General features: G+C 34.7%; 4 protein-coding genes and 1 long non-coding RNA gene across 6 annotated transcripts; 4 read left to right on the top strand and 1 right to left on the bottom strand.

Annotated features, from left to right (window-relative positions):
* Window positions 1–1,777: 1,777 nt before the first annotated feature.
* LOC127254803 (probable tetraacyldisaccharide 4'-kinase, mitochondrial) lies at window positions 1,778–5,948 on the top strand. The gene is made up of 9 exons (XM_051280084.1): window positions 1,778–1,977; window positions 2,191–2,314; window positions 2,914–3,141; window positions 3,319–3,468; window positions 3,590–3,799; window positions 3,889–3,948; window positions 4,054–4,134; window positions 4,243–4,385; window positions 5,613–5,948. The coding sequence occupies exons 1-9, from the start codon at window positions 1,796–1,798 to the stop codon at window positions 5,821–5,823; spliced, it is 1,389 nt and encodes a 462-aa protein (XP_051136041.1). The 5' UTR covers window positions 1,778–1,795; the 3' UTR covers window positions 5,824–5,948.
* Window positions 5,949–5,981: 33 nt separating this feature from the next.
* LOC127254804 (mitogen-activated protein kinase kinase kinase 18-like) lies at window positions 5,982–7,495 on the top strand. The gene has a single exon (XM_051280086.1). The coding sequence runs from the start codon at window positions 6,001–6,003 to the stop codon at window positions 7,255–7,257; it is 1,257 nt and encodes a 418-aa protein (XP_051136043.1). The 5' UTR covers window positions 5,982–6,000; the 3' UTR covers window positions 7,258–7,495.
* A 1,560-nt stretch (window positions 7,496–9,055) lies between these two features.
* On the top strand, window positions 9,056–13,765 carry LOC127254901 (imidazole glycerol phosphate synthase hisHF, chloroplastic). Of its 2 annotated transcripts, XR_007839527.1 has the most exons (20): window positions 9,056–9,302; window positions 9,444–9,526; window positions 9,653–9,747; window positions 9,995–10,098; window positions 10,527–10,696; window positions 10,796–10,910; window positions 11,028–11,083; window positions 11,166–11,204; window positions 11,411–11,509; window positions 11,607–11,669; window positions 11,761–11,823; window positions 12,068–12,150; window positions 12,288–12,396; window positions 12,471–12,524; window positions 12,640–12,727; window positions 12,823–12,860; window positions 12,984–13,089; window positions 13,195–13,361; window positions 13,448–13,576; window positions 13,654–13,765. XR_007839527.1 is itself a non-coding variant. In XM_051280249.1 (19 exons), exons 1-19 carry the CDS (start codon window positions 9,116–9,118, stop codon window positions 13,505–13,507), a joined length of 1,779 nt encoding a protein of 592 aa, XP_051136206.1. In that variant the 5' UTR covers window positions 9,056–9,115; the 3' UTR covers window positions 13,508–13,765. The 2 variants fall into 2 exon arrangements, 1 of the variants encoding a protein (XP_051136206.1); XM_051280249.1 differs by having other exon boundaries at window positions 13,448–13,765.
* An 892-nt stretch (window positions 13,766–14,657) lies between these two features.
* On the top strand, window positions 14,658–17,949 carry LOC127254733 (uncharacterized). Its single transcript, XR_007839489.1, has 2 exons — window positions 14,658–16,587; window positions 16,681–17,949. It is a non-coding gene; the product is annotated as an uncharacterized LOC127254733 (long non-coding RNA).
* A 4,443-nt stretch (window positions 17,950–22,392) lies between these two features.
* On the bottom strand, window positions 22,393–24,438 carry LOC127254732 (mitogen-activated protein kinase kinase kinase 18-like). The gene has a single exon (XM_051279989.1). The coding sequence runs from the start codon at window positions 24,158–24,160 to the stop codon at window positions 22,934–22,936; it is 1,227 nt and encodes a 408-aa protein (XP_051135946.1). The 5' UTR covers window positions 24,161–24,438; the 3' UTR covers window positions 22,393–22,933.
* Window positions 24,439–25,094: the final 656 nt, after the last annotated feature.

Genomic DNA, 25,094 nt, shown 5'->3' on the forward strand with positions numbered 1-25,094 from the left:
GTCAACACGAAGCGCGTCGACTGGATTTTAGCTCTGTGTGGGGGCCACTTACTGATTCTGACATTTATTATTATTATTATTACTGTGCTGTGCGGTTGTCCGTCTCCCAGTCCGAGTAGGTTATTTGAACTGCGGTGTTGCTCAAAATAGACATTTAAGGCTATGTTTATGCAATACTAATCTACTTTGTTAGTATTAACCTTTTTCTTTTATCAAATTAAATATATATTTTTTAAAATATTATATTTTTTTATTTCCAAAAAAAATTATTATTTATTTTTTAAAATTTTTAATATTAATACTGTACTAATTTATAAATAAAAATATAAAATATTTTAATTATTATAATTTATTTTATATAAAAATAATTGTATCTCTATTTTTAAATTATAATAGTATTTATTATGTTAAGCCAATAGTATAATTACTTAATTATAAAACGATTTTTTTAAAAAAAAAAAAACGGACGTAATATAAAATAATACATTTATGATGAAACTTTAGTAGTATTATTTATTATTTTAAAATTCTTCAAAAGTTTTTGCTAAGGAAAATTTAAAGAATTATTTTTTAAAATGATTTGAAAGAAGTTTTTATATTTGAGTTATAAAAAATATTGTATATAATATATTAATTATTTTGAAAAAAATATGTTTTGGTTTTTAACAAAACAAACAAATCCTAATTATGTTGATTTAGAGTATTATTTCAGTTGTTTTGTTAAACTCTCAAAAGTTTCTGTTATCAACTGAAAATCGTGTTCAAATAGGTTTATTGGCTCTGTTTCCACATAGAATTTTAAAAATTTTAAAAAATATAGTAAAAAGTCAATTTAAATTTGATATTTTATAATATAAATATATATATAATGTAATATTTTTAAAATAATAATAATACCAAATGAATTCGAATTGATTATGTAAACAGAGTCTTAGATTTTGACAGGTCAAAATATTATTGTGATCAATTATCCGAAATGAGCTTTGTGCTTTTTTAAAATTGAATGTAGGAAAGAGGCAAGAAAAAATAGCAAAAATATATGATTTAGAGGAAAAAATAAAAAAATGAAAGTCATTTATCTCTATTTATTTTGCACTATTTTATCTCATAAAATACCATATTAAAATATTATTTAAAAATTTAAAATTTTATTTAAAATTAATTTTAAATTACAACTAAATAAATTTGAATGAAAAAGTTAAAATAATAATAATAATAATAATAGAAAATTAAATTTAAGGCAAATTTGTAAATAAATTCCCTTCAATCTTCATCCATTTAACCACTCAACGGAGTTTAACAATTCCCCTCTCAAGATTCTTAGCGTGTGTTTGTTTTTGAATATCAAAGACGTAAATGATAAAAACGGAGGAAATATAAATAATAAAGACTCTATCTACATAATATATTTTTAATTTGATATTATTTATTTTTAAAAAAAATATCACATCAAAGTAAATATTTTTTTTTCATAAAACATCAAATCAAATACTATTTTTTATTTTTTCCAAATATCTAAATTTCAAAAAATCTCCAAATATTTGGAACCCTTTAAAATCTAAAAAAAATTCCAACCACCACGCTCATATTCATTCTTGAGCATGGGCCCATTAATTTAGGAATCAGGTGTATATAATACACACAATTAGTAGCTCGTCAGTAAGAATGAGCCCATTATATAATGGGCCTATACTAACAAGCCCATTTGAAAGGCCCATTAGGCTAATGACGATTGATGATTGAATTGGGTTTGTCTATGGCGATTCGGTCGGTTTCTTTTCTTCCTTGTTTGAAAATGGAGAAACTGAAAATGGCGGTGTCGCGAATATCTTCCATCCCGCCTCGCCTTTGGCTCACCAATCTCTCCGCTTCGGAGCTCTCTCTGATTCCACTACTCTCACTCGTATCATCTCTCTATTCCGCCGCCGTGCGCCTCCGCCACTATCTCTACATCTTGGGAGTTCTCCGCAAGCACAGGTGATTTATTTTCTGTATCTAATGTGATTGAAGGAATAAATGGAAGCGGATATTAGTCGTCTGTGATGTTCATTTTTTAACTAGGAAGAGCTCCGAGCGAAATTGTTGAATTTTTGGGGATAAAATGGATGTTAGGTTTTAAGTCGAATTGGTTGGCTGGTTCTCTTGTTTGATGAATTTCTGCTAATTTATTATTTCGAAATGTTGGTGAAGGTTGCCAGTTCCGGTGATTAGTGTTGGAAATTTGACGTGGGGAGGCAATGGGAAGACTCCGATGGTGGAATTCCTGGCGCGCGCTTTTGCTGATGATGGAATCTCACCTCTCATTCTTACTAGGGTTTGTTTATTGGTTTTTTCCCGCAGAAGGATCTCATTTTCGAGTTGTCTTCTGTAAAAATGATCAAATTGAGAAAACAATTGCACTAGTTGAAGCGTGAATATGCATACAAAGTATTTTAGAGTTTATTATTATTTTTTTCACTGTATGAATTAACAGTTTTTTTCCATAATCAGTTAGGGCAAGCTAACAATTTAGATCTTCGAAATATGATTTTAGGGGTTCGGCATTTTCAAATGCTTTATATTCACATATCTGCCTGTTGTTACTGCTGTGCATATGATTCTTGTCATTTCCATTTATTTTCATGACTAAAAATCTGTAGGAGTTAAACCTTGTGTAATCTGACTCCAGTTGAAACTTCTTAGTTACCAGAAGGGCTTCTCCCAACTCAACCTTAGCAAGGAAGTTTCAATTTACTGGGATTAAAGTAAATACCGGCTAAAAGATTAACACAAAATTGACACTGTTTTGTGAGACTATAATGATATTCAGCCAACAACTAGAAATCTTTCCCTGCGCACGTTTATGTATTTATGCATGTAAGTCTGATATGTTCTATTTTGTCCTTGGGATATTGAGATTATATTCTATTTCAGGGTTATGGTGGCGCAGACGAAGCTAAAATGCTTCAGAGGCAATTGCAAGGTACATCGGCAAAAGTTGGAGTAGGTGCAAATCGCGCAGCTATTGCATCTAGATTCCTAGAAAGATATGGTTGTGCGGCTTTTAATGGTGCTACGGATAGACCCTTTACCGGGACCAAATCTGAATCTTTATCTACCCCTAGTCAAATTGGTGTTGCTATCCTGGATGATGGGATGCAGGTATGACTGAAAATTTCCAGGTGCTTGTTACTATATGGTGTTAATGCTTATATAGTTGATGCTTTCTCTAAGTCCCGAACTTGCCTTGTTAGAAATAGGAATATGATGCTCAATTTAATTTGAAATAAGGTGAGATTTTAATTTATTTATGAGAAAATGTATACATTTGAAAGACAGCATCTAAGCATCCAGCGTGACCTGGAGATTGTGATGGTGAATGCACTGATGCCATGGGGAAATCATCATTTGCTTCCTCTTGGGCCATTAAGAGAACCTTTAACTGCACTTGGCCGAGCCAACATTGTCGTCATACATCACGCAGATTTGGTATTGAAAGCTTGAATCTCTGCCCGTCGAACTTTATGCCTTTCCATTGATTATTTCATAGATTCATATTTACAATAGCTATTTGAACTAGAAATTGTAAAAATGCTCCTATTTCGTACAGATACCGGAAGAAGATGTTGATGCATTGGAATCAACAATTCTGCAAGTCCAAGAATCTGTTCCAATATTCCACACCAAAATGGCGCCAATAAACTTCTTCTCGTGTCAAGACACTGCCCGTAAAATGCCACTGAATGCCGTAGCTGCTACAGTATTTTTATGCCTCTCAGGCATTGGTTCTGCCGATTCCTTCATCAAGAGGATTGAAAGGGTACTGTATCTTTATGTCCTTACGTGTGAATTTACGCCATTTTTGGATTCTTAGAGCAACACCATCATCAAACTTTCAACTCTTTGCAGTTGGGACCTGCACATGTGGATCGCCTAGATTTCAGCGACCATCATAAATTTCAGTTAAAGGTACTCGATTTCTTACCAGTTGACCCTTTGTAATTTGTTTCAAGCGCCATTTGGATGCTCATAATTATAAGTTTACACAAAATCACATGCTTTATAATGCCTTAGGATATTGAGATGGTTCAAGCACGACTCCGAGCTCTTGAGTCCAAGTTTGGTACTAAACCAATTGTAATTGTAACAGAAAAGGTGAAACATTAACCACTAGCATCTATGTTCTTGTCCCTTAAATAATTATAGTTTTTCAATTCACAGATCCAATAGTAAGTGGTTTTTCCGAATTTTTTGTTCCACAAGGATTATGACAGATCCCCGGAGGCTTTTGAATATCTGAAACCTTACGAAGTCTTAGCGGTCTGCTGTCGCCTGCAAGTTCTCCGGCACAACGGAACCACAGAAGACACCTTCAAAAAGATCATAAAGCTTCATTTGTGTCAAAGGTAAGGGAGGTCAACAAACTATTATATTTATTGTTCAATTTTTGGAAACAATTTTTTTTATTATTATTTTGCTCATAGTGTCTCATATACGTATGAAATCTCAAAGATTTTTAGTAGTAAAACTGATATAGATGTTAATTTCTATAATTATGTTACATTGGTGAATATTTTCACCATAAAATTTCATTTATATGTATAAGATGTGTATACTATCACCCTTTCTTTAGTATAGAACTTAAACTTTGTGAAATTACATTTAAAACAAATTAAAAGTTGTATTAGAATTGTCATTGACTTACTATGTAAAATTGATTTTGAGTAAGTGTAAAAATAAAAAATAAAGTATTTGTGATTTGATATTTTTAAAAGAAATTTTTTGAAGGAATAACAAAAGTCCTCAAGAATCTCAAAATAAACACGCAATAAAATTTTATCTAAATGGAGATTAAAGGTTGTTTTATTATTATTATTATTATTTGTTTTTTTGTGCAAAATTTCTGCCACGAATAGTGAATCACCATGATTTGGAGAAATGACTTTAAAGAACTGAAAGTTATGGCTAATGTGTGGTTAGGTCTCTTATTAGTCCTAATGTTTGGTAAGTCTAAATATCTACATGACTTCATTGAACAAACTTATTTAAATGGGTGGTCAAGAACCTACTAATGTATTGTGAGAAATTGATAGTTATAAATTATTATAATTATTAAACATAATTATAATGATGTAAGGTTATTAACATAAATTGAGGTCTTTTCATCTATCAAAACTACTGCTACAACAACAATGAAAAGGCAGTACATTGAATAAAAATACAGGGAAAATGTATCCGCTCAATTCATTGAATGATAATAATAAAAACAATCAATATTTTATTATAGTGAAACCGTAATTCATAAACCCTGATTACTATTTTATCAAGAAAAATCAGTAGAGCTCTATTTAGATTACTATGTAAGTTTTTGTTGATTTTTTATTATACAATATATAGTTTTTATAAAAACATATTCTATTTTATTGGAGAAAATAATAAGTTCGATTTACTATTTAGACAATATATTTCACAAAATAAATACACCCTAGGTGAACAGTGTAATTTAATAAACTTAGTATATAGTCTAAAATAGGTTTATATAATTCATCAATATATTTTGAAAATTAAATTATTTATTTATATATAAAATTAAATTTCGGTTGTGACGTTAAAGTCGCGTTTCCATTGTGCAGTGGTCGTGTTTTTCATGGCGTCGTAACCAACGATGACAATGGCGGTCAGCGGCTTGCGTCACCGTGTGTCCACGTGACTTCATTCGAAGGTCAGCGACGCGCCGTCCACCGTCGGCGTAGCGATTTCGGCTTATCGCCTGCCGCCACGTGTGTGACTCCACTTAAAGTAGTCCTCCCACGTTTCACACTCGCAAGAATACTTCAAAATTAAAATAAAATAGAAAGTCCGTTATTCTTAATTATATTTCAGATATAAAAATTAAACTGCCGTCACCATTCGCTGCACCCAGACAAAATACTCCATGCCAAACAAGCGTATGCTTATAAATACCTAAAGTTGGAGTTTTTAAAGCTAATTCTTCATTTTTTTTCTTCTTTATTCTCTTCAATGGACTGGACAAGGGGTCCTCCAATCGGCCGCGGCTCCTCCGCCACGGTGTCTCTCGCCACCACCGGCGGCGGCGGAACCTTCGCCGTGAAGTCGACGGACGTCTACTCGGCGGCGCCGCTGCAGAGGGAGGAGTCTCTGCTTTCGCAGCTGTGCTGTCCGTACATCGTGAAGTGCTTCGGCTCAGATATTTCGCGCGAAAATGGGAAACACGTTTTTAATGTATTTTTGGAGTACGTTTCCGGCGGCACGCTTTTTGATCTGATTAAAAAGCGCGGCGGGCGTCTCGAAGAAAGCGCTATTCGGTTCTACTTGCGGCGGTTGCTCTGCGGATTGGATTATCTCCACCGGAAGGGAATCGTGCACGGCGACGTCAAGCCGCAGAATATTCTCGTCGCCGGTGACGGCGGATTGAGGATCGCCGATTTTGGGTGCTCGAGGTGGTTGGGACGCGGCGATTCCGATGCGCAGGCGTTAGCGGGGACGCCGGCGTACATGGCGCCGGAAGTCGCGCGCAGCGAGGAGCAGGGGTTCGCGGCGGATATTTGGGCGTTAGGTTGCACGGTTATTGAAATGGCGACCGGATCCAATCCCTGGCCGGGGGTGAAGGATCCGGCGGCGGTGCTCTACAGAGTCGGATATTCCGGCGACGTTCCGGATATTCCGAGCTGGTTGTCTGACGACGCCGGGGATTTTCTCTCCAAGTGTTTGATTCGTGATTTCAAGGAACGGTGGACGGCCGGCGAACTTCTGCAGCATCCGTTTTTGGATTCTGTGGAGGAGAATTGTGGTTGCGGGGAATTAGTTGGGGAGATTACGAGGAGAACTCCGACTAGCGTGGTGGATGGAGGCTTCTGGAGTGATTTGGAGGCGTCGGATTCTTCTCGAGGTCCGCCGGAAAATGATATCTCGCCGGCAGTGAGAATTAGGGAATTGATCGGAGATGGTAATCTGCCGGAGTCGAATTTTGCAGTCTGGACAGAGGAGGAAGAAGACTGGTTAACGGTGAGGGGTAACGGCGGTTCGACTGTTGCAGATTCCGTTACTATTATCAGCGTTGACGATGACGTCGTTGTAACGTCAGATTTGACGGAAGATGCACTGATTATAGACGCGAGGGATAACATTGCGTTTCCATTGCAAATTACAAATGTAAAATGTAACTCTGTATTTGGAATTGCAATTATTAATTCAATGATAATTTTATCAGTATATAATTATAAATTTTTCATTGCACGGATTTTACTTTTTTATTGATTTTTAAATATATATTTAATTTAATAAAATTAAAGAAGACTGCGTAAACAGGTTAGATACAGACGGCGTTGAAGAACCGGTCCGAGTTGACTCATTGACTCAGTAGCGAGACGATGAAGACCGGAGTTGTGTGACTCGGTAAAGCATTGAATGACTCGGGTTTTTGTGGGACCGGTTAGTATAGAGTCAATTAAATTAAACCGGGCCGCCGCGTTCAGACAGTGAGAAGTGGTCTATTTTGTCTCTGTCTGGTGTGAACGTAGAAGACTCGAAGCATCTGATCTGAAAAGCCTCAGAAAAGATAATGGATGGGTTTGTAAAGCTAAAAAGTCAATCTCTAATTAAATATATATTAGTCAATTCTGCAAGTTGACATCTGGGAGTCAGCGTGTAGGTTTTATCTGAACCACTAACAAAGGCTGTAGAATATTGCTACATTTATTTGATTTGGTATACTGTGAAGTTGTCTATATTATAATGATTGATGAAATGTTTTCAATTATTGTTGTAGTTTATATTTTATCTTAGTTTATTTATTTTTTTCAATATATATATTAACTAAAATCATTATTGAAAATAAAGTAGGCGTTGAGTGCTTTCTCTCTTTATATATATATATGTATATATGTATTAACAAATAAATAATAAATTAAATTATAAAAAAATACAAGTATTCATATCCACCGAAGAGGAATAGCTTTATAATATATAGGTCAACCCAAGCTGAAACCATGGTAAAACCCGACCCTAGGTCTACTCCAATTATTTTGTTCATTAGTCAATTCAATACCGTTGTGGTCCAAAAACTTGTATGGACAATTTAACTCCGTACTGTATGCTTAGATAATTAATATAGAGAAATGTACTCCCTCAGTCCCGTACACCTGCAATATTTTTTTATTTATTTTTTATTTTTAATATCTCAAATATTCTGCAATATTTTTAAAATAAAAAATAATTAATTATAATTAATTTCTATTTTCATATTTTTTTTTCTCACATCATTCAAATAGAAAAATAAAATATACATTTATTTTTTTATCACATCACTTAATTTCTAAATTATTTTATATAATACTGTTCATCTAAAAATCCATGAAAAAAAAAAATATTACATATTGTTTGGAACGGAGAGAGTATATTTTAATCTAAAATATAACACCAAGCGGAGTAGCGGGTAACACTTGATTCAATTATCTATTTACAAAACCAGAACATCAAAACAAATAGTCTTTGACTTTTAGTGCGTTTGTCCATAATTTACAATTTTAAATATTTTATTTTGAGTCATGATAAATTGCACAAATTTTATAGGTAATAATATTTTGTATTTATTTTTATTTTTATATTATTTTTTGTTTTATTGTTATTCACATTTATTATATTTTTTAATAATATATATCAAAATTTATGTATAAATAAACATAAAATGAAGATGCTATTTGTATCTAAATAATAGCTAGACTGTTATATTTTTTGAAAATATTAAATTTTTATTAAAAAATCATAAAAGATTGTACTATAAAATAGATTTAAAAGATTTCCAAATAATTCTAAAGCTAAAATTTAGTAACAATTAAAAATTAATTATTTTATTAAAAATATATTTAATATGATATCTTAAAAAAAATATATTGATATATAAAAAAGAGCTTGTAGTAATTCACACACAGAGGTCCAATTTCACTGTAGTTATTTGGGCCATTATTTAATGGGCCTACTTATTTAATTTTAGCCTAATACCTTGACGAGCCCAATTAGCCACCGCGTGGGCCTAGCTAGATGTTTGACTACTTGCGTTGTGTGCATTGAGCACCGGCGGCGAAAGCTTGTGGAAGAACGAACCGCTACTGACCTAATGGAGGCGGCGGCAACGGCAACGGCGGCGTTCACTTCTTCTCCGCATTATTCGAAGAGCACATCCTCGTGTTTGTCGCCTTCCGGTTCTCATTCTCCGCAGTCGCTTCAGTTTAACCCTTTAAAATTCAAATTGCCAAGAGCGGCGTCCTCAATTCGCGCCTCGGCTTCTGCTGCTGGGGACTCTGGTGCGCTCTTTTAGCTGTAAATTATTTATTACGCGTGCGTTGCGGCGGCACATATGATGTGTTGGTGAAGAGCAGAAAGCTTGTGCGGTTTTTAGGGTGGATTTTCTTTTCTTCTCGATGTGTTTCGAATTTTTGTTGCAGTTGTGACATTGCTTGATTACGGAGCTGGAAATGTACGGAGCCTCAGAAATGCAATCCGATTTCTTGGATACGATATTAAAGATGTAATAGTTGTTTTCTACGACTTTTAGATCAAACTGACTAATTTGAATGGCATGGATGCCGGCATTAGCATTTCAAAGTTCGTAATGATTTATTTATTTATTTTGTTTCTATTATCCTGCTTTCAGGTACAAACTCCAGAGGACATCATGAGCGCCGAACGTTTAATTTTTCCTGGCGTAGGTGCATTCGCACCAGCCATGGACGTGCTCAACAAAACAGGGTGAGCGTGTACATATTTCTCTGAACATTTTGTATTGAGTTTGAAACTGTCAACCAACGATTTGGATTGAATGTCTGTTATATGAAGAAATTAACTGTATTAATTTTTACCAGTGTCATCTTTTATTGTTGCCACTTGCCATATATTTCTGATCAAATTTTAGTTTGGCGTGAGACCTGATTATTATTTGCTGTCATTAGAATTTTCTTTAGAGTCCATTCACTGATTAATACAAAAATTATTGTAGAATGGGTGAAGCACTTTGTTCATACATTGAGCAAGACCGTCCATTTTTAGGCATTTGTCTTGGGTTGCAACTGCTTTTTGAGGCAAGTGAGGAAAATGGACCAGGTAAATTTTTTTATTGGAATTATTCATTTCATCTCACACTGCCATATTTGTCACCGTGTCAACATGTAACACAATGTAATATATCATTCTAAGAACTTGGTTGTAGTAGTCTTTGTTGACGTTTAAAAATCATGATTCTTTCCAATACCAGGCAATTCCTGTTCTCTTTTGCGGATTGTTATTGCAAAGTCCTCATTATCTTAAGCTGTTTTTCATTTCTTTACCAGATTTTACAAATTTTGAAATTTGAACTAGAGAAATACCACACGTCAAATATTTTGGTACTTGCAACAAAGTTACAGTATTGCATGCTTCTTGATGATGGAGATAGACTTGGACTTATATGCTGAAGTGTATATCACAGTGGCGTGTTTTGTTGATTCTTGTTGTTGTTTAGAGCTAAATTTTTTACGGTCTTCTTTACTCAGTGCAAGGACTTGGTTTGATTCCCGGGATTGTTGGTCGTTTTGACTCATCAAATGGATTGAGAGTACCTCATATTGGTTGGAATGCTATCCAAGTAGCTAGAGATTCTCAAATTCTGGATGATGTTGGGAGCCGTCATGTCTACTTTGTTCATTCCTACCGTGCAATACCGGTAACTTATCAACTATTGTCTTCATATTACTTATTGATACCATTCAACACTTGCTTTCCATCACAACATGCAACCATTTTCATCCTTATTCTGCTGCAGTCTGATGACAACAAAGAATGGGTATCCTCAACATGCAACTATGGTGGGGATTTTATTGCTTCAATAAGAAGGGGGAATGTTCATGCAGTTCAATTTCACCCAGAAAAGAGTGGAGGTTAGAACATTTTCTTTGTTTTGAATCCATATATGGTGGGTGCTGTACTCTCTGTTCTGCTTTGTTTCAGTTCTGTCTTGAATAGTGTTTACTTTCATTTGAACCTGGTATGTGCAGATGCTGGCCTATCTGTCCTCAAAAGGTTTTTGAATCCCAATAATGAGGTCACAAAGGTAGTGCCTTTCCTGTATCTTGCATGTGTCTCTTATGTATTTGATGTAACGTTTAACAAATTAACTGTTCATGTGAAGACAGAAGCCAGTCCAACAGAATGCATCTCAACTTGCAAAAAGGGTGAGTAAATTGGGCTGTAGCTCACATTCTGTTTTTAAGGTCACATGGTTAGTTACTCAGGCTTTCTTCTACCACTAGCTGCGTTATACATTTCCAGATCAACTAAGCAAATCCCATACAAGTGCTTCAACATGATTCATGTGTAGCTGTAACTTTTAGGGGCATAACCATTGATTATTAATTTTCTATTTATATAATATAATCAGGTCATTGCTTGCCTTGATGTAAGGACCAATGATAAAGGGGATCTTGTTGTGACTAAGGGAGACCAATATGATGTGAGAGAGCAAACCAAAGAAAATGAGGTTTGTGCCCAAGAGGGATTTTGATTGATAACAGAGCAGAATGAGTGGGTGTTGGTCTCTGTGATCTAACGCTTTAACTTCTTTATTGTTCCTTCAGGTGAGAAACCTTGGCAAGCCAGTTGATCTTGCTGGACAATATTACAAAGATGGTGCTGATGAGGTACATGTTACCCTCATGTTCATTTGATGTATATGTTAAGAAACTGCATACTATGTGAAAGCTCAAATTTTGGTTATTTATGCTGTTTCAGATTAGTTTCCTGAACATTACCGCATTCCGAGACTTTCCTCTTGGTGATTTACCAATGTTACAGGTTTGTTACCATATCACAATCATACAATAGTGAGCTCATTCTTTCATCCCTTTACTTTGATTTACTTAACCAAAATATGATAATGCTTTCACATTTCTCAAAAATTATACGCATGGTTTTATGTTATCTGAAGAATTTGTCATAGAACTTTTTGTCACCCTTTTTTTTTTACACCACGAAGGAAGTTGCATCAGGTGGATAATTGACAGCACCCCAATTAACCTATTTGTTTCTTTTCTTGCAGGTCCTGAGGCTTGCATCAGAGAATGTTTTTGTGCCATTAACAGTTGGTGGAGGTATTAGAGATTTTACTGATGCAAATGGCAGGTATAGTCTTCTTATAGCTCATGATCTTTTTCTCTCTGTAATATATTTGAGTTTGTCATAGCAAGCTTTCCTGAGTGTCTAAATAAACTCTACACCAAACATGTTCTTTTAGTATTAATGTGATGAATATGTGACAGGTATTACTCTAGTTTGGAAGTTGCTTCAGAATATTTCCGATCCGGTGCAGATAAGATATCCATTGGTAGTGATGCTGTTTATGCTGCAGAAGAGTACTTGAAAACAAAGGTAAACTTCTTACTTTGTCTAATCTTCTTGTTATTTTGTGTTCGTCTAAAATTTCAGGTTTCTCTGCTTCCAAGGTGAAATCTGGAAAGAGCAGCCTTGAGCAGATCTCTCGAGTGTATGGAAATCAAGTAAGTTTCCAGCCACATATATTACATTTCCTTGATTAGTTCACATTCTTTCCGTCCCATTTTCACCTCACCAAGTTCCAATGACTATTCTTGATTGTCTTATTCTGTATCATAGGCAGTTGTTGTAAGCATTGATCCTCGTAGGGTGTACTTGAAAGATCCCAAGGATGTTGAATTCAAGTCGATTAGAGTAACAAACCCAGGTACAAATTTAGTGACGAAGTAGAGCCTTTAAGGCAAGAAGACGACATAGAAAAAGTAAAAAATCTATTCTAATTGTTCATTACATGGGTTTCAGGTCCAAATGGCGAGGAATATGCATGGTATCAATGCACAGTACGTCTCTGCAGTTTGCAATCTTTCTCTACTCCAACTTTATTAAACTCTTCCATAACGTTAATAAAAACTACCAATCATTGAATCATCTCACATTCTGTTGAGAAATTGAACATTCTTTAGGTGAGTGGTGGAAGAGAAGGTCGTCCAATTGGCGCATACGAGCTTGCAATAGCTGTCGAGCAACTGGGAGCTGGGGAAATACTGCTTAATTGCATCGATTGTGACGGTACACCCATATATATATATGTAACAATATCGCCCCCCCGCCCTCCCCCCCCTTCCTGATGCACTCAAGAACTTGCATAACTTTGTCGCGTCAATTTGTTCCCAGGTCAAGGGAAAGGGTTCGACATTGATTTGATAAAGCTCATCTCGGATGCTGTAAACATTCCAGTGATAGCAAGCAGTGGCGCCGGAGCAGTCGAACACTTCTCAGAAGTTTTCTCCAAAACAAACGCCTCTGCTGCCCTTGCTGCCGGTATTTTTCATCGAAAGGAGGTTAGACACCAATAACATCACCTCAACATTTACTTTTATTTTTTGTTCTTTCATTTTTTGTTTCAATCTATCCTTCTATGCCGTAGGTGCCGATACAATCTGTGAAAGAGCACTTGCTACACACAGGAATAGAAGTTAGAATGTAAGCACAACAAATGTTCTATTCAGTGTCGATTTGAAACCTCTCCCTTCCCTTTGAAATGCCCAGTCCGAAGGTCTGTATTCTTATCTCAAACCTCTTGAAAAATCATATTTTGTGCTTGGATTTTGAGGCTAAGTATTTATTCTGCAGATTAGAGTTTTCTTGTGAAGGAATTTGTGTTGTAATGTTGTTTCTAGAGTTCTGTGTCTATGGGTGTTTAAATTTCATCGAAGTAATAAATGGAATGACTTTTTATATTGAACCGCGTTTCTTATTTTTGTAAATTCTGTCGAAACAATCCAAGACGTTGATATGTTATGTGCTTTGATTTTCCAAACGTTAGAAATGTTCAGTTAAAGATGTATGATGCTAAAATGTGAGTGACCAGGAGAACAAAAGATATTACGCGTGTTCTTCTTCTTGTCAAAAATATCAATTTGTCACGAACTTTTATTATTTTTATATAATTCTTTTAACTCAAAAAAAATAAAAATATTCATTTAAATTATTTTAACAAACACACTACTGTTTCCATTCTACATTATAATTAATTATTTTAATTAAAAATTTAAAAATTATAATTAAAAATTTAAAAATATAATTAAAATGTATAATTTAATTTTTTCAAAAATTAAAAATGATTTTCTTTTCTTACTATTTTTATAGTTTTTCTTGTCTCATTTAAAAATATCAATTTTTATGTTATTAAAAATAATCATGTACTAATAATATCTTAACTTTAACTTACTTAAATTTAATTATTTATATATAGTAAATACGGGATAAATATAATAAATAAATAATTATATAATATATTAGTAAAAATAATTATTAGAATATATAATAAAAATAATTATAAATTTAAAATAATCTAATAATGTAATAAAATATAAAATTATAATTATAAAATTTAAAATATTATTAAAGTATATGTTTGTTTTGTAAAATTGTTGAAAAATAATTTTTTTTACGTGAGAAATAATAATATAGGTAGTGTATTAATATTTTTAAAAAAATATATAAGAAAAATAAAAAATGATAAATTAATATTTTTTTAAAAAAATAATAAATTAGATGAAACTGAAAAAATGAAAATATAATCATGTACGATGAGAGAATATTTTATTATCTAAAAATATGCATATTTTATCGTAACAACTATTTAAAAAATCAACGGTCGCGAGAACATTCTAGGAACTTGTGGATGCAAAACCAGTGGTTTTGCTGGTAGTTTATCCACGCGGATAAGGATTCACTTAGGCCCTCCGATCAAATTAATCTCATCCGTCCGTTTCTCCAAGGCGTTCTATAAATACCTTCGCCTCAACCCGCTTTCAGTACTTTATCGTCTCCCAGTTACTGTTGTTTCTGCATCGGGGATTCTTTGCTGGTAGTTTATCGTCTACTTTGTTTAATGGTCTCTGCTAATGGATTTCGGTTTTCGGCTTCATCTGTGACGGTTTAGATCGTTGGTAGGGTTTGAATTTGCGTCCCGTGTCGTTTATTAATTCTAGAGTACTGATGGATTGGAACACGGTTTGAATCTCGAGTGACTCCTTTTCAAAGATCTAGATTATATGGTTTGGTGTCGGTTCACTATTGATTGTTTATCGTCTGGCTTCGTTTCTGTTTTGTTTTTGGTTGCATATGTTTCCTGAAACTCAGATGAATCTCGACCGATCTGTGATCAAAGTTCGATTGATTAAGTGCGTGGTTCTCTGGTTTGGTTTCTCTTCGTGTTTCATAATTCATTATTTAGGACTTTTGCTTCCTTAATCTCTGGTGATGTTCTAAGTGGCTACCGTTTTGATAGTGAATCGATGTGGAATTCATGACGTGCACAACTTTTGGTTTGTAGACAACGGATCGGTCCCGATTCTTTTGGGATCTGGTTTGATTTCACTTCATGCTTAATCGCATAGGGTGTATATGTTCGGTTTCTTTCCTTCCGTCGTTTATTATGAAGATAATTTAAAGATACTGTCAATTAGACCGTTCCTGAAAGCCTTGCTAGTTGATATGTCCTATTTTCAATGTCCTATTATCGACATGACAGCTAGATGCAGGACTTGGATTTACGAACGAGTTGTTCTCTATACATGGTTTGTATTGTTGTATTGTCCATTACTCCCTAACCTGCTGTGCCATCTGGATACACTATCGAATGCTAAGCTGTGTGATTTACGATGAAGTTTCAGATTCTGTAGGATCCTCTCCTTGCTGATTTATTGATGAAAGGAGGGCATCTTTTGTTGGCTATACTGTATATATGAGTCTGTCATCTTATATTTTGTGCTGGTTATAACTTCCCAACTTTTCACCAGATCCCTCCAGTGTGATACCTTTAAGCTTTGGCCGGGCTACCTTCAATTTACTTCTATGATGTCTGTTGCTGCGACATAAGCTTTATTCATTTAGGGTTTATAAGATCATTCCCTGTGTTCCTATATTCTACTTATTTCCACCTTTGTTGAGGAGAGATAGTTAGGTGCTGGTGGATTTTGGTACTAACAGCCAGGCGAGCATCATTTCATACATGGAGGGATGATCTTGATTGATGATTTAATATGTTTACTTCTTTTGTAGTTCTAAATTTTATTTTGGTACTCAAGCTCTTGGCTAATCTGATTAATCTGCTTATATATTTCAAATTTTTGATTAGGATGGAAAACTCAAGCAACAAGTGAGGCAGCTCTAAGAGCTCTTATTATTAGAGATATAGAGATGGTTGGGTATGGGTTTTGCAACTAAAATTAGTTTGGTTTTTGTGTGTTGATGAGGTTTCATATGCATGTTGCCCACTATTTAGGATTGCCTTTTCATTTGGTTTATGGGAATTTTAATATTTGAATAGTTGTTTTTGTTTTCACAATTGCATTTTTAAACTGCATGATTAAGCAATAATATGTGTCATGTCCTACATTTTTTTATACTATTATGTCTATATTCTTCGAGTGACTCTACCTATGCTGGTAGATGGTTCTTATATGCAGAGCTCCTATAATTTGGAATGATGCCTGTATGATCTTTATGGCTAAGGTGAAGAGTTTATGGTGAATGGGATATTGGTTAAGTGTGTCATTGGTTAGTGCCTGGTACTTATTATTCATAAATATCTGTATGTTGATTTGTTTACTTGTAGGCCTTTATATGATCAGATGTTATGGTTTTACACAGCCATGGTGCCCCAATCTTGAAGCTGCATGGGCAAGAGAGGGGGCTTTTGTTGGGAAGTAGTGAACTTTGATGTTTTTCATGAACTTGTTTCCTTTAATATTCTTCAAGTGACTGTTTCTATACTAGTTGATGGTTCTTTGTTACAGAACTTTGATTATTTGGAAAGTGGCCTCCAGCAGAATGATTATGGCTAAGATGAAGAGCTTGTGGTCCTGATATATCAATGAGTTACTGGTTGAGTGCCTGGTATTGTTACTTTGTAGTATCTGGAGATTGGTTTCTTTCAATGTAGGTCCTTACATGTGCATTCTGGTTTTGGAGTCTCTACCCTTGCCACATACCAGAGGTTATTGGTGCCTAGTATTTGTTATTCAACAGTAACTGCACATTACTTTCTTTTAAAGGTTCCATAGTAAGATTTATGTTCTTACACAGAAATAGTGCCCTCTATCTTGATGGAGCCTGCATGAGAAAGAAAATGATTCTCTTTTGCCGAACTTTCATAATATTTGGAAAGTGCCCTCTGGAATGTTTATGGTTATGTTGAAGAGCTTACGGTCCTGATTATGGATGGGTTGTTTTTCAAGTGTCTGGTATATGGCTGCACTCTTGGTTTTTTAAGGTAGCCCCTTGCATGTTCATGCTGATTTTGGAGTCTTGACATATATACCAGAGGTTATTGCTTCATGCCTGGTATTTTGGAATCTTGACATATATACCAGAGGTTATTCCGTAGTAGCTTCACACTGGTTTTTGGAATCATGCAATATATTAGAGATTATTGGTTGCATTTGATTTAGGCCTTGACATGTTCACACTGGTTTTGGAATCTTGCCTTATGCACGTTATTGGTTAGGATGACCATGTCCCATGTTTATGTAATTTGCATGCTGGAATCTTCCCTAGGATGACCATCTCTTCTGATGTCTGCACTTATTTGGATGCTAGTACGTCTCATCCTTGTATGCAGACCCCTTGTTGCTGATCCTTGGCTGCAACATGGTAGTTGGTGGGATTGCTGGATTTTTGAGGCTTGGCTTTTAAAATCATGACCTGAATTCTGTCTCTTTGGTTTCTTCTTTAATTATGTGTAGACCTTGGAGAGAGAGTGAGATAATGTAACACAGGGATTGTATATGCAGCTTTGTTGATAGTCTTATGTGATAATCGCTATATAATAGATTTATTTGCTTAATTTATTTTATGCAATTTTTGTATAACATTGGTGATAATCGAATAATTGGTTAAATATAGTGTTATTGTTATATACTTGCAGAAGCCATGCATCTGTATGTTGTACTGATTGTCTGTAGATTTATTATGTTGGTGTTTAATTGGTCCAACTTAATTCAATTATTGACTCTGTGATTCTTTGTCTGACAGCGATTAACAATTAAGATATAAAATAACTGCCTTGAATGTTTGGAGGAGAGTGGTTTGACTTTCAAATTACATGTGCATCTGAGCTTTTATGTACATGCTAATAAATTTCTATATTGATGATCCAAATTAGTTAATGCATCTCTTTCACAACACTAGAATGACTGAGTCTGAATATTGAAATTCATAAAGAAGTGCATTAGAACATACTATATCTACTAATATACCATTTTCTTCAATTGCATTATTTGGTTGCATTTTGGTTAGTTATCTATACGATATCCAAATTTGTTCAAGTACCTCTTTTATAACACTAGAAATGATGGTTCTGAATATTGAAATACATGAAAAAGTGCACTAGTTCTTACTATATCTATAATTTACTTCTTTTTTTTTATTGTGTATTTGGATTAGCTTTTCTTATTTGTTTACATTGTGTTAAATCTATGGTTTAGAATAGAATATTTGGGACAGTTTTCTATAAGATATCTGAACTCGTTAATGTACCTCTCTTGTAACTATGAATATTGAAGTACATAAAGAGTGCACCATGGTATATAATTTATTTTTTCCCATTGTGTTTTTGGATTAGCTTTCATATGTGTTAAATCCATGGTTTAGAATAAAATGTATGGGTTAGGCTTTCATATGTGTTAAATCCATGGTTTAGAATAGAATGTATGGGTTAGTTTTACATAAGAATTCAGGAATATTTGTTTATTTTCATTTATAAAAATTCCTCTGTAAATTTTCCAGTTATGATACAATTTTTGCCTGTCAACCTACTGAAACAATACATATTTTGGGAAAGCTGTTACCTTTAGGTTGATTTTTAATTCATTAGCTCCTGTTTTTTATGGTTCTCAACCCAGTGAAATATACATATTTTTTGAAAAAACTTTACTCATAGGATTCTTTTGTTTTTTTTAATATTTATTTTTAATATATATATTTTTTAATTATTTTGAATGAGGATATGTTTCTCATTGTTAACATTTGGTTTTTTTCTCTTTGCCATATGTATGTTAATGTGTTCAATCTAATTAACTTGTCACTTTCTTATTTATTTCTTTGCTTATATCCCAATAGAGTAACTCGTAAAGTTTGAAATTCAGCTGCAACGGATTAAAATGAAATGAACACCATAACTTGCTGTTAATGATTTTTTGAAGATTCCGTTTGTCATCTGGATTTGTGTGTCAAGGTAGCAAATCCTTATAACTAAATGCTGCAGGTAACTAATAATTCCAAAAGCAACGCCAATCCCACTTAAAATTTCTTTACGTGATTCTACTTTTGCTATGGAATTTCCTAATAAACTAAAATAGAGGTCTGTGAAAATTTTAAAGAATGTCTGCTTTTCGGGGGATGTATTTTAATCTTAAATGTAACGGTTGAACAGGTTAGTTTTTCAAGACACATAAGTAATATTTACCACCACTAGTTTTTTATCTTAATATTTGCTTTATCCTATGCCTTGAGTGCCCAGTTGGCTTGCTTCTTTTTACTTAATCTTGATTACTCTTTTCATTATTAGATGTATACCTGTATGCTTAAAATTCTTTACTAAGTATGTTCACTGGGCTACTGTTACTTTGATGCAATGTGAGTATCTGAGCAGTTTAAATCTTTTGACAAGTAGGATATGAATTCCTTCATTGTGTGGCTGAAACCAATCATAAGTGATTTTGATGAAATCCATCTACAATTTTCAGCGAAGTATTATTTGCAAACACATTGAAAGCTGTTGCAATATAGTTTTGTTCGTCATTCTTTCTTTAAGTTGGTTCGGTATATTTTTGTATGACCCCACTTTGATGTTGAACAAATAAGTAAGATATGTTGGCTACACAATCATTTCTTTAAACTCTATTATATGTAATCCGCTTCTACATTTTATTTTATTTATTGATCTTTCTCATGTGATTCTTCTGTTGTTGATCGAGTCGAATCTATTCTGTAGTGTTTTAATGTAACCCCCTCTTTGGTGTATTCTACGGTTGCTCTTTCTATCTGTTGTTTAAAGGTAGTTAACTTGTTGGCTTTAATTAGGTTAGATTGATCTTTCTCATGTGATTCTTCTGTTGTTGATCGAGTCGAATCTATTCTGTAGTGTTTTAATGTAACCCCCTCTTTGGTGTATTCTACGGTTGCTCTTTCTATCTGTTGTTTAAAGGTAGTTAACTTGTTGGCTTTAATTAGGTTAGGTAGAGTCGTGCAACTCCGCTTGTGCTTTGATATACCTGATAAGCACAACCGGTCCCAAGCCCGGATGAAGGAGGAGGGTCGATCAATTAGGATTTTCTATAAATATATTTGTTGTTATACTCTGGCTCCACTTTGTGGTAATAGCTTGAAAGAAATTAGTTGCTGTTTGCAGAAACAGCAACTAATATTATCCTCTCTTCTCTTTCAACTTCCGAATGTCATTTTCTTCTGCAATAGTGCTGTGACAAATTTCACATCGTGATGAGTGAATGCTGGTCACAATCGACATCCTTGACATTGTGTTTCCTCTCGAAATTTTTAACAAACACCCATACATTATTAGCGGGGTATATGCTAACATGTTTTCTTTAACAAGAGTCATTAGCTGTGAAGGTAATTCGCAAAAAGTAGTGGCAGAATGTTACCGTGATTAGTATACAGTGGTGAAAAGGCAAAAGAATCGAATAGAATAGATGATAACAATGATGGATCTTGTTATTAAAATGTGGGCACACACAGACATGTGAATATCATTGTTTGTGCAAAAGTGTATTTGCTGTTGTTTCAGGACAATATGATGTGGACATTGATGGACAGACACATACAGATCTTGCCTGCCTGCCTGCCTGCCAGCCCTATATCCACAGGGAGTCAAATTCTTGCGGTCTCCTACCAGGTTAGCCAAAAGTCCCCACATATATTTTTCTCAATCTTCGATAAATCATTATTGTTCTTCTACAAAACTACTCATGCCATGCATATACATATTATTTGACATTCAAATGTAGAACCAAATAGTGATGCTATCATTCTGGTTTAGGCCTGAGGATCATGTAATAATAATGTGTTTGTGATTTGACATTATGTAAGAATTATGGTCGTACACACTGCTTTTGTTTCAATTTGTGAAAATTGAAAAAATTAATTATATATTTTTTTAATTAAATGTGTAAAGGGCGACAAGGCGTGATTGACTGCTGCTGACTCTGTGCATTTCCTACAAAGCATGCACCACCTTTGTCGTAAATTATGCTGACTGCTTAATCTTTATATGCTGTTCTAAAATTATTAGGTTTTATTTGGTCTGCTTAAAATTATTTTTTAATTATTAGGTGTTTTTTTTTTTTTTGGTATACTTACTTCTCCCGGCCTGATTTATTCTTGATATTTTTAAATTCATGGCTCTCTTTAATATTATTTGTCAACTGTGTAATTGTTTTAAAGCAATCCCTCTGTCCCAAACACCCTACAATATTTATTTTTTGTTTGTCTCAAATTCACTGCAAACATTTTCAAATTTAGAAATAATTAATAATATTTTTATACATTTCGCTTTATTCGATCACATTGCTCAAATAAAAAAACAAATAATCATTTCTCTTTTCAATCATATCACTTAATATCTAAATTATCTCAAATTATCATACTTAATATTCTCCACTTAAATTTCCGTGCCAAATACAAATGTTGCACGGGAGTATTATATTAGATATTTATTGTTTTTTAAAAAAATCACGCCAACTATTTGATTCTTTATTTTTAAATCTCCAAAAGCCTTTATTTCAATGTATTAATCCGTTGTTATTCTAATGATTATCTATCTACTTAAAAATAATAATAATATTAAGTGTTAAAAGTTTTGGTCGCTTTACTTTTGTATAAAAGTATTCAATAATTTCTCTTTACAATTTACCAAGGCATCCACAAAATGTCAAAATCCATCTCTAGAACTAGTTGCAAGATCGGTATGGGACTGATTTTTTTTACTAATATTTTTTTTAAAAAAAAATTATTTGATAGTAGTTTTGAAATTAATTTGAAATAATTTTTTAAAAATTTTTATTTAAATGATATTAAGTTAAAAATATTTTATATAAAAAAAATATTTATTTTTATTTAAAAATTGTACTGAAATAGTATGAATTTGTATTCAAAATCAATCAAAACAAATAAATTTTAAGAATTAATGTATATACATATATGTATTCGCAAGTAGGGTATGACGAAGCAACCTACGAACTTTTAATTGAATAAAAAATAAGGGTTGACCTAATAAATGGCACCCAAATGCCAAATTCTGGGCCATCCAATTGCTCCTTTCATTCTCCAGCGTTCACACATGACCGTGCCTCCTTGTCTCAACGTTGACTAACCCAAAAGTCAACATTTACACCACAACTCGCGAGTTAACTCACTTATGGGCTCATTTATCTATCGTTGTTGTTATTATTATTATTATTAATCAAACTGTTCTATAATTGCCATATACTTTTCATCATCTAGGCGTTTAATAATTCAGAAATAATGCTGACAAATACAAGTCAAATATTATTAAATGTTTTTCAAAAGTATAGTTTTGTTTGTACTTTGAATTTTAACTTTAATATTTTGTTATTGTAAGTCAAATAATACAATATTACAGTTGAAACACACGCATATTTGAGTATCTTTTATATGGAGATTTATTTCTACGAAGCTTTAAATTGATTACATGCTATAATTTTAAATGCTTATGATCCGAGAAGGTTATTGGATACTTTGTTGAATTATAAGATTTTGTGTATTTGCGTGTTTTCTTTTTTCTTTTTTCGGAGCCAATTATACCTTTCATTATTTGCTATGGAAATGTACAAAAACTGATGACTGAATTTGGCCAAGAATTATATCAAAATTCTAATATTGAAAAAGAATTTAATCTTATTAATATTTTGTTTTCTTTACTGGATACAAAATAATTTTCTACCCTCCTAACTGAATTTTCGCTACTATTCTCCGCGTGCTCATTGAGAGCGTCCTCCGTCAATTGTGACGTTTGAATGACGTCATCGTCCACGCTAAAATGCGTAACGGACGATACTTCCGTTGAACCGCCGTTACCCCTCACCGTTAACCAGTCTTCTTCTTCCTCCTCTGTCCACACTTCAAAATTCGACTCCGCCGGAAGACCGTCTCCGATCAAATCCCTAATTCTCACCGCCGGCGAGATATCATTTTCCGACGGAGCTTCAGAAGAATCCGACGCCTCCAAATCATTCCAGAAGCCTCGGTCCACCACGCTAGTCGGAGATCTCCTCTTAACCTCCCCAACCAATTCCCCGCAACCACAATTCTCTTCCACAGAATCCAAAAACGGATGCTGCAGAAGTTCGCCGGCCGTCCACCGCTCCTTGCAGTCACGAATCAAACACTTGGCGAGAAAATCCCCAGCGTCGGCAGACAACCAGCTCGGAATATCCGGAGCGTCGCCGGAATATCCGACTCTGTAGAGCACCGCCGCCGGATCCTTCATCCCCGGCCAGGGATTAGATCCGGTCGCCATTTCAATAACCGTGCAACCTACCGCCCAAACATCCGCCGCGAAGCCCTGCTCCTCGCCGCGCGCGACCTCCGGCGCCATGTACGCCGGAGTCCCCGAAAACGCCGGCGCATCGGAATCCCCGCGCCCCAACCACCTCGAGCACCCAAAATCGGCGATCCTCACCGCGCCGTCGCCGGCGACGAGAATATTCTGCGGCTTGACGTCGCCGTGCACGATTCCCTTCCGGTGGAGATAATCCAATCCGCAGAGCAACCGCCGCAAGTAGAACCGGATAGCGCTTTCTTCGAGACGCCCGCCGCGCTTTTTAACCAGATCAAAAAGCGTGCCGCCGGAAACATACTCCAGAAATACATTAAAAACGTGTTTCCCATTTTCGCGCGTGATATCTGAGCCGAAGCACTTCACGATGTACGGACTGCACAACCGCGAAAGCAGAGACTCCTCCCTCCGCAGCGGCGCCGCCGAGTAAACGTCCGCCGATTTCACGGCGAATGTCGCGCCGGCGGCGGAGTTTGCCAGATACACAGTGGCGGAGGATCCGCTGCCGATTGTGGGCCCCCTCCTCCACTCCATGGAATAAGAAGAAGAAGAAGTAAAATGAAATTAGGGTTGGGGATTTGTGATTTATTAGTGTGTGTCTATATATATATATATATATAAAAAGGAGTGAGTTAGCTTTGTGGAACAGTTATTCTTTGCATTTATTGGGTGTGGAATTTGTTGTCTTGATGCAGAGAATCTTTCTTTGGTATACCCTCTGATGTTGCATACCATACCATTTACTTTATAGCTTTCCATTTCCTCATTTATTATTATAATACTAATTAAATACAAATCGCTGCCTAAATAATGCTACTAGATTTTATATATATATACACTGTATTAATAGATTTTCTGTTTGAAATTTATTATTATTGTTAAAATGCTAATTAAAATATGAACAGCTGCCTAAATAAATACCAAATGTCTCTACCAAATTGGTGACTTAGTAGATATTTGAGCTTAGGCAGAGATAGGGGTGTAGAAGGCTTTGTTTAATTATTACTGGGCCACGTGGCGAGCTTAGAGAGCGCAGGAGCAATGGGCCGTCTTTGGGCGGCGTGGTTGTTTAGCTCAGCTGTGCTGTGCTTGTGAATAAAGTCACATGGGGACACGCAAAGGCGTGCCGCTGACCGCCGCTATTATCGTTAATCACGAAAACGCGACAACGAAAAAGAGTACTCAGTTTTAAAAACACGACTTTGTAACGCTGCGTCACGTTTTTAATGTCGAAGCCAGCCAATCAGAAACAGACACAGAGGCACAGTAGGGCAGTGTTGTTGTAACAAGAAGACAAATTATTGTTGAGTGGAACAAGAATTGCAACCACCTCTGTTTGTTTAATCTACTTTGTTTTTATGTTCGCTTTATTTTATTTTTCTGTTATTATGTTGTTTAAAATTTTATATTTATTATGTTGTTTTATTTTTAAAAATGAAATTACAAATAACAAATCAATATGCACACG

This window comes from Andrographis paniculata, unplaced genomic scaffold, assembly GCF_009805555.1.
Source record: "Andrographis paniculata isolate CXL003 unplaced genomic scaffold, ASM980555v1 Contig52END, whole genome shotgun sequence".
In the NCBI taxonomy this organism is placed as follows: domain Eukaryota; kingdom Viridiplantae; phylum Streptophyta; class Magnoliopsida; order Lamiales; family Acanthaceae; genus Andrographis; species Andrographis paniculata.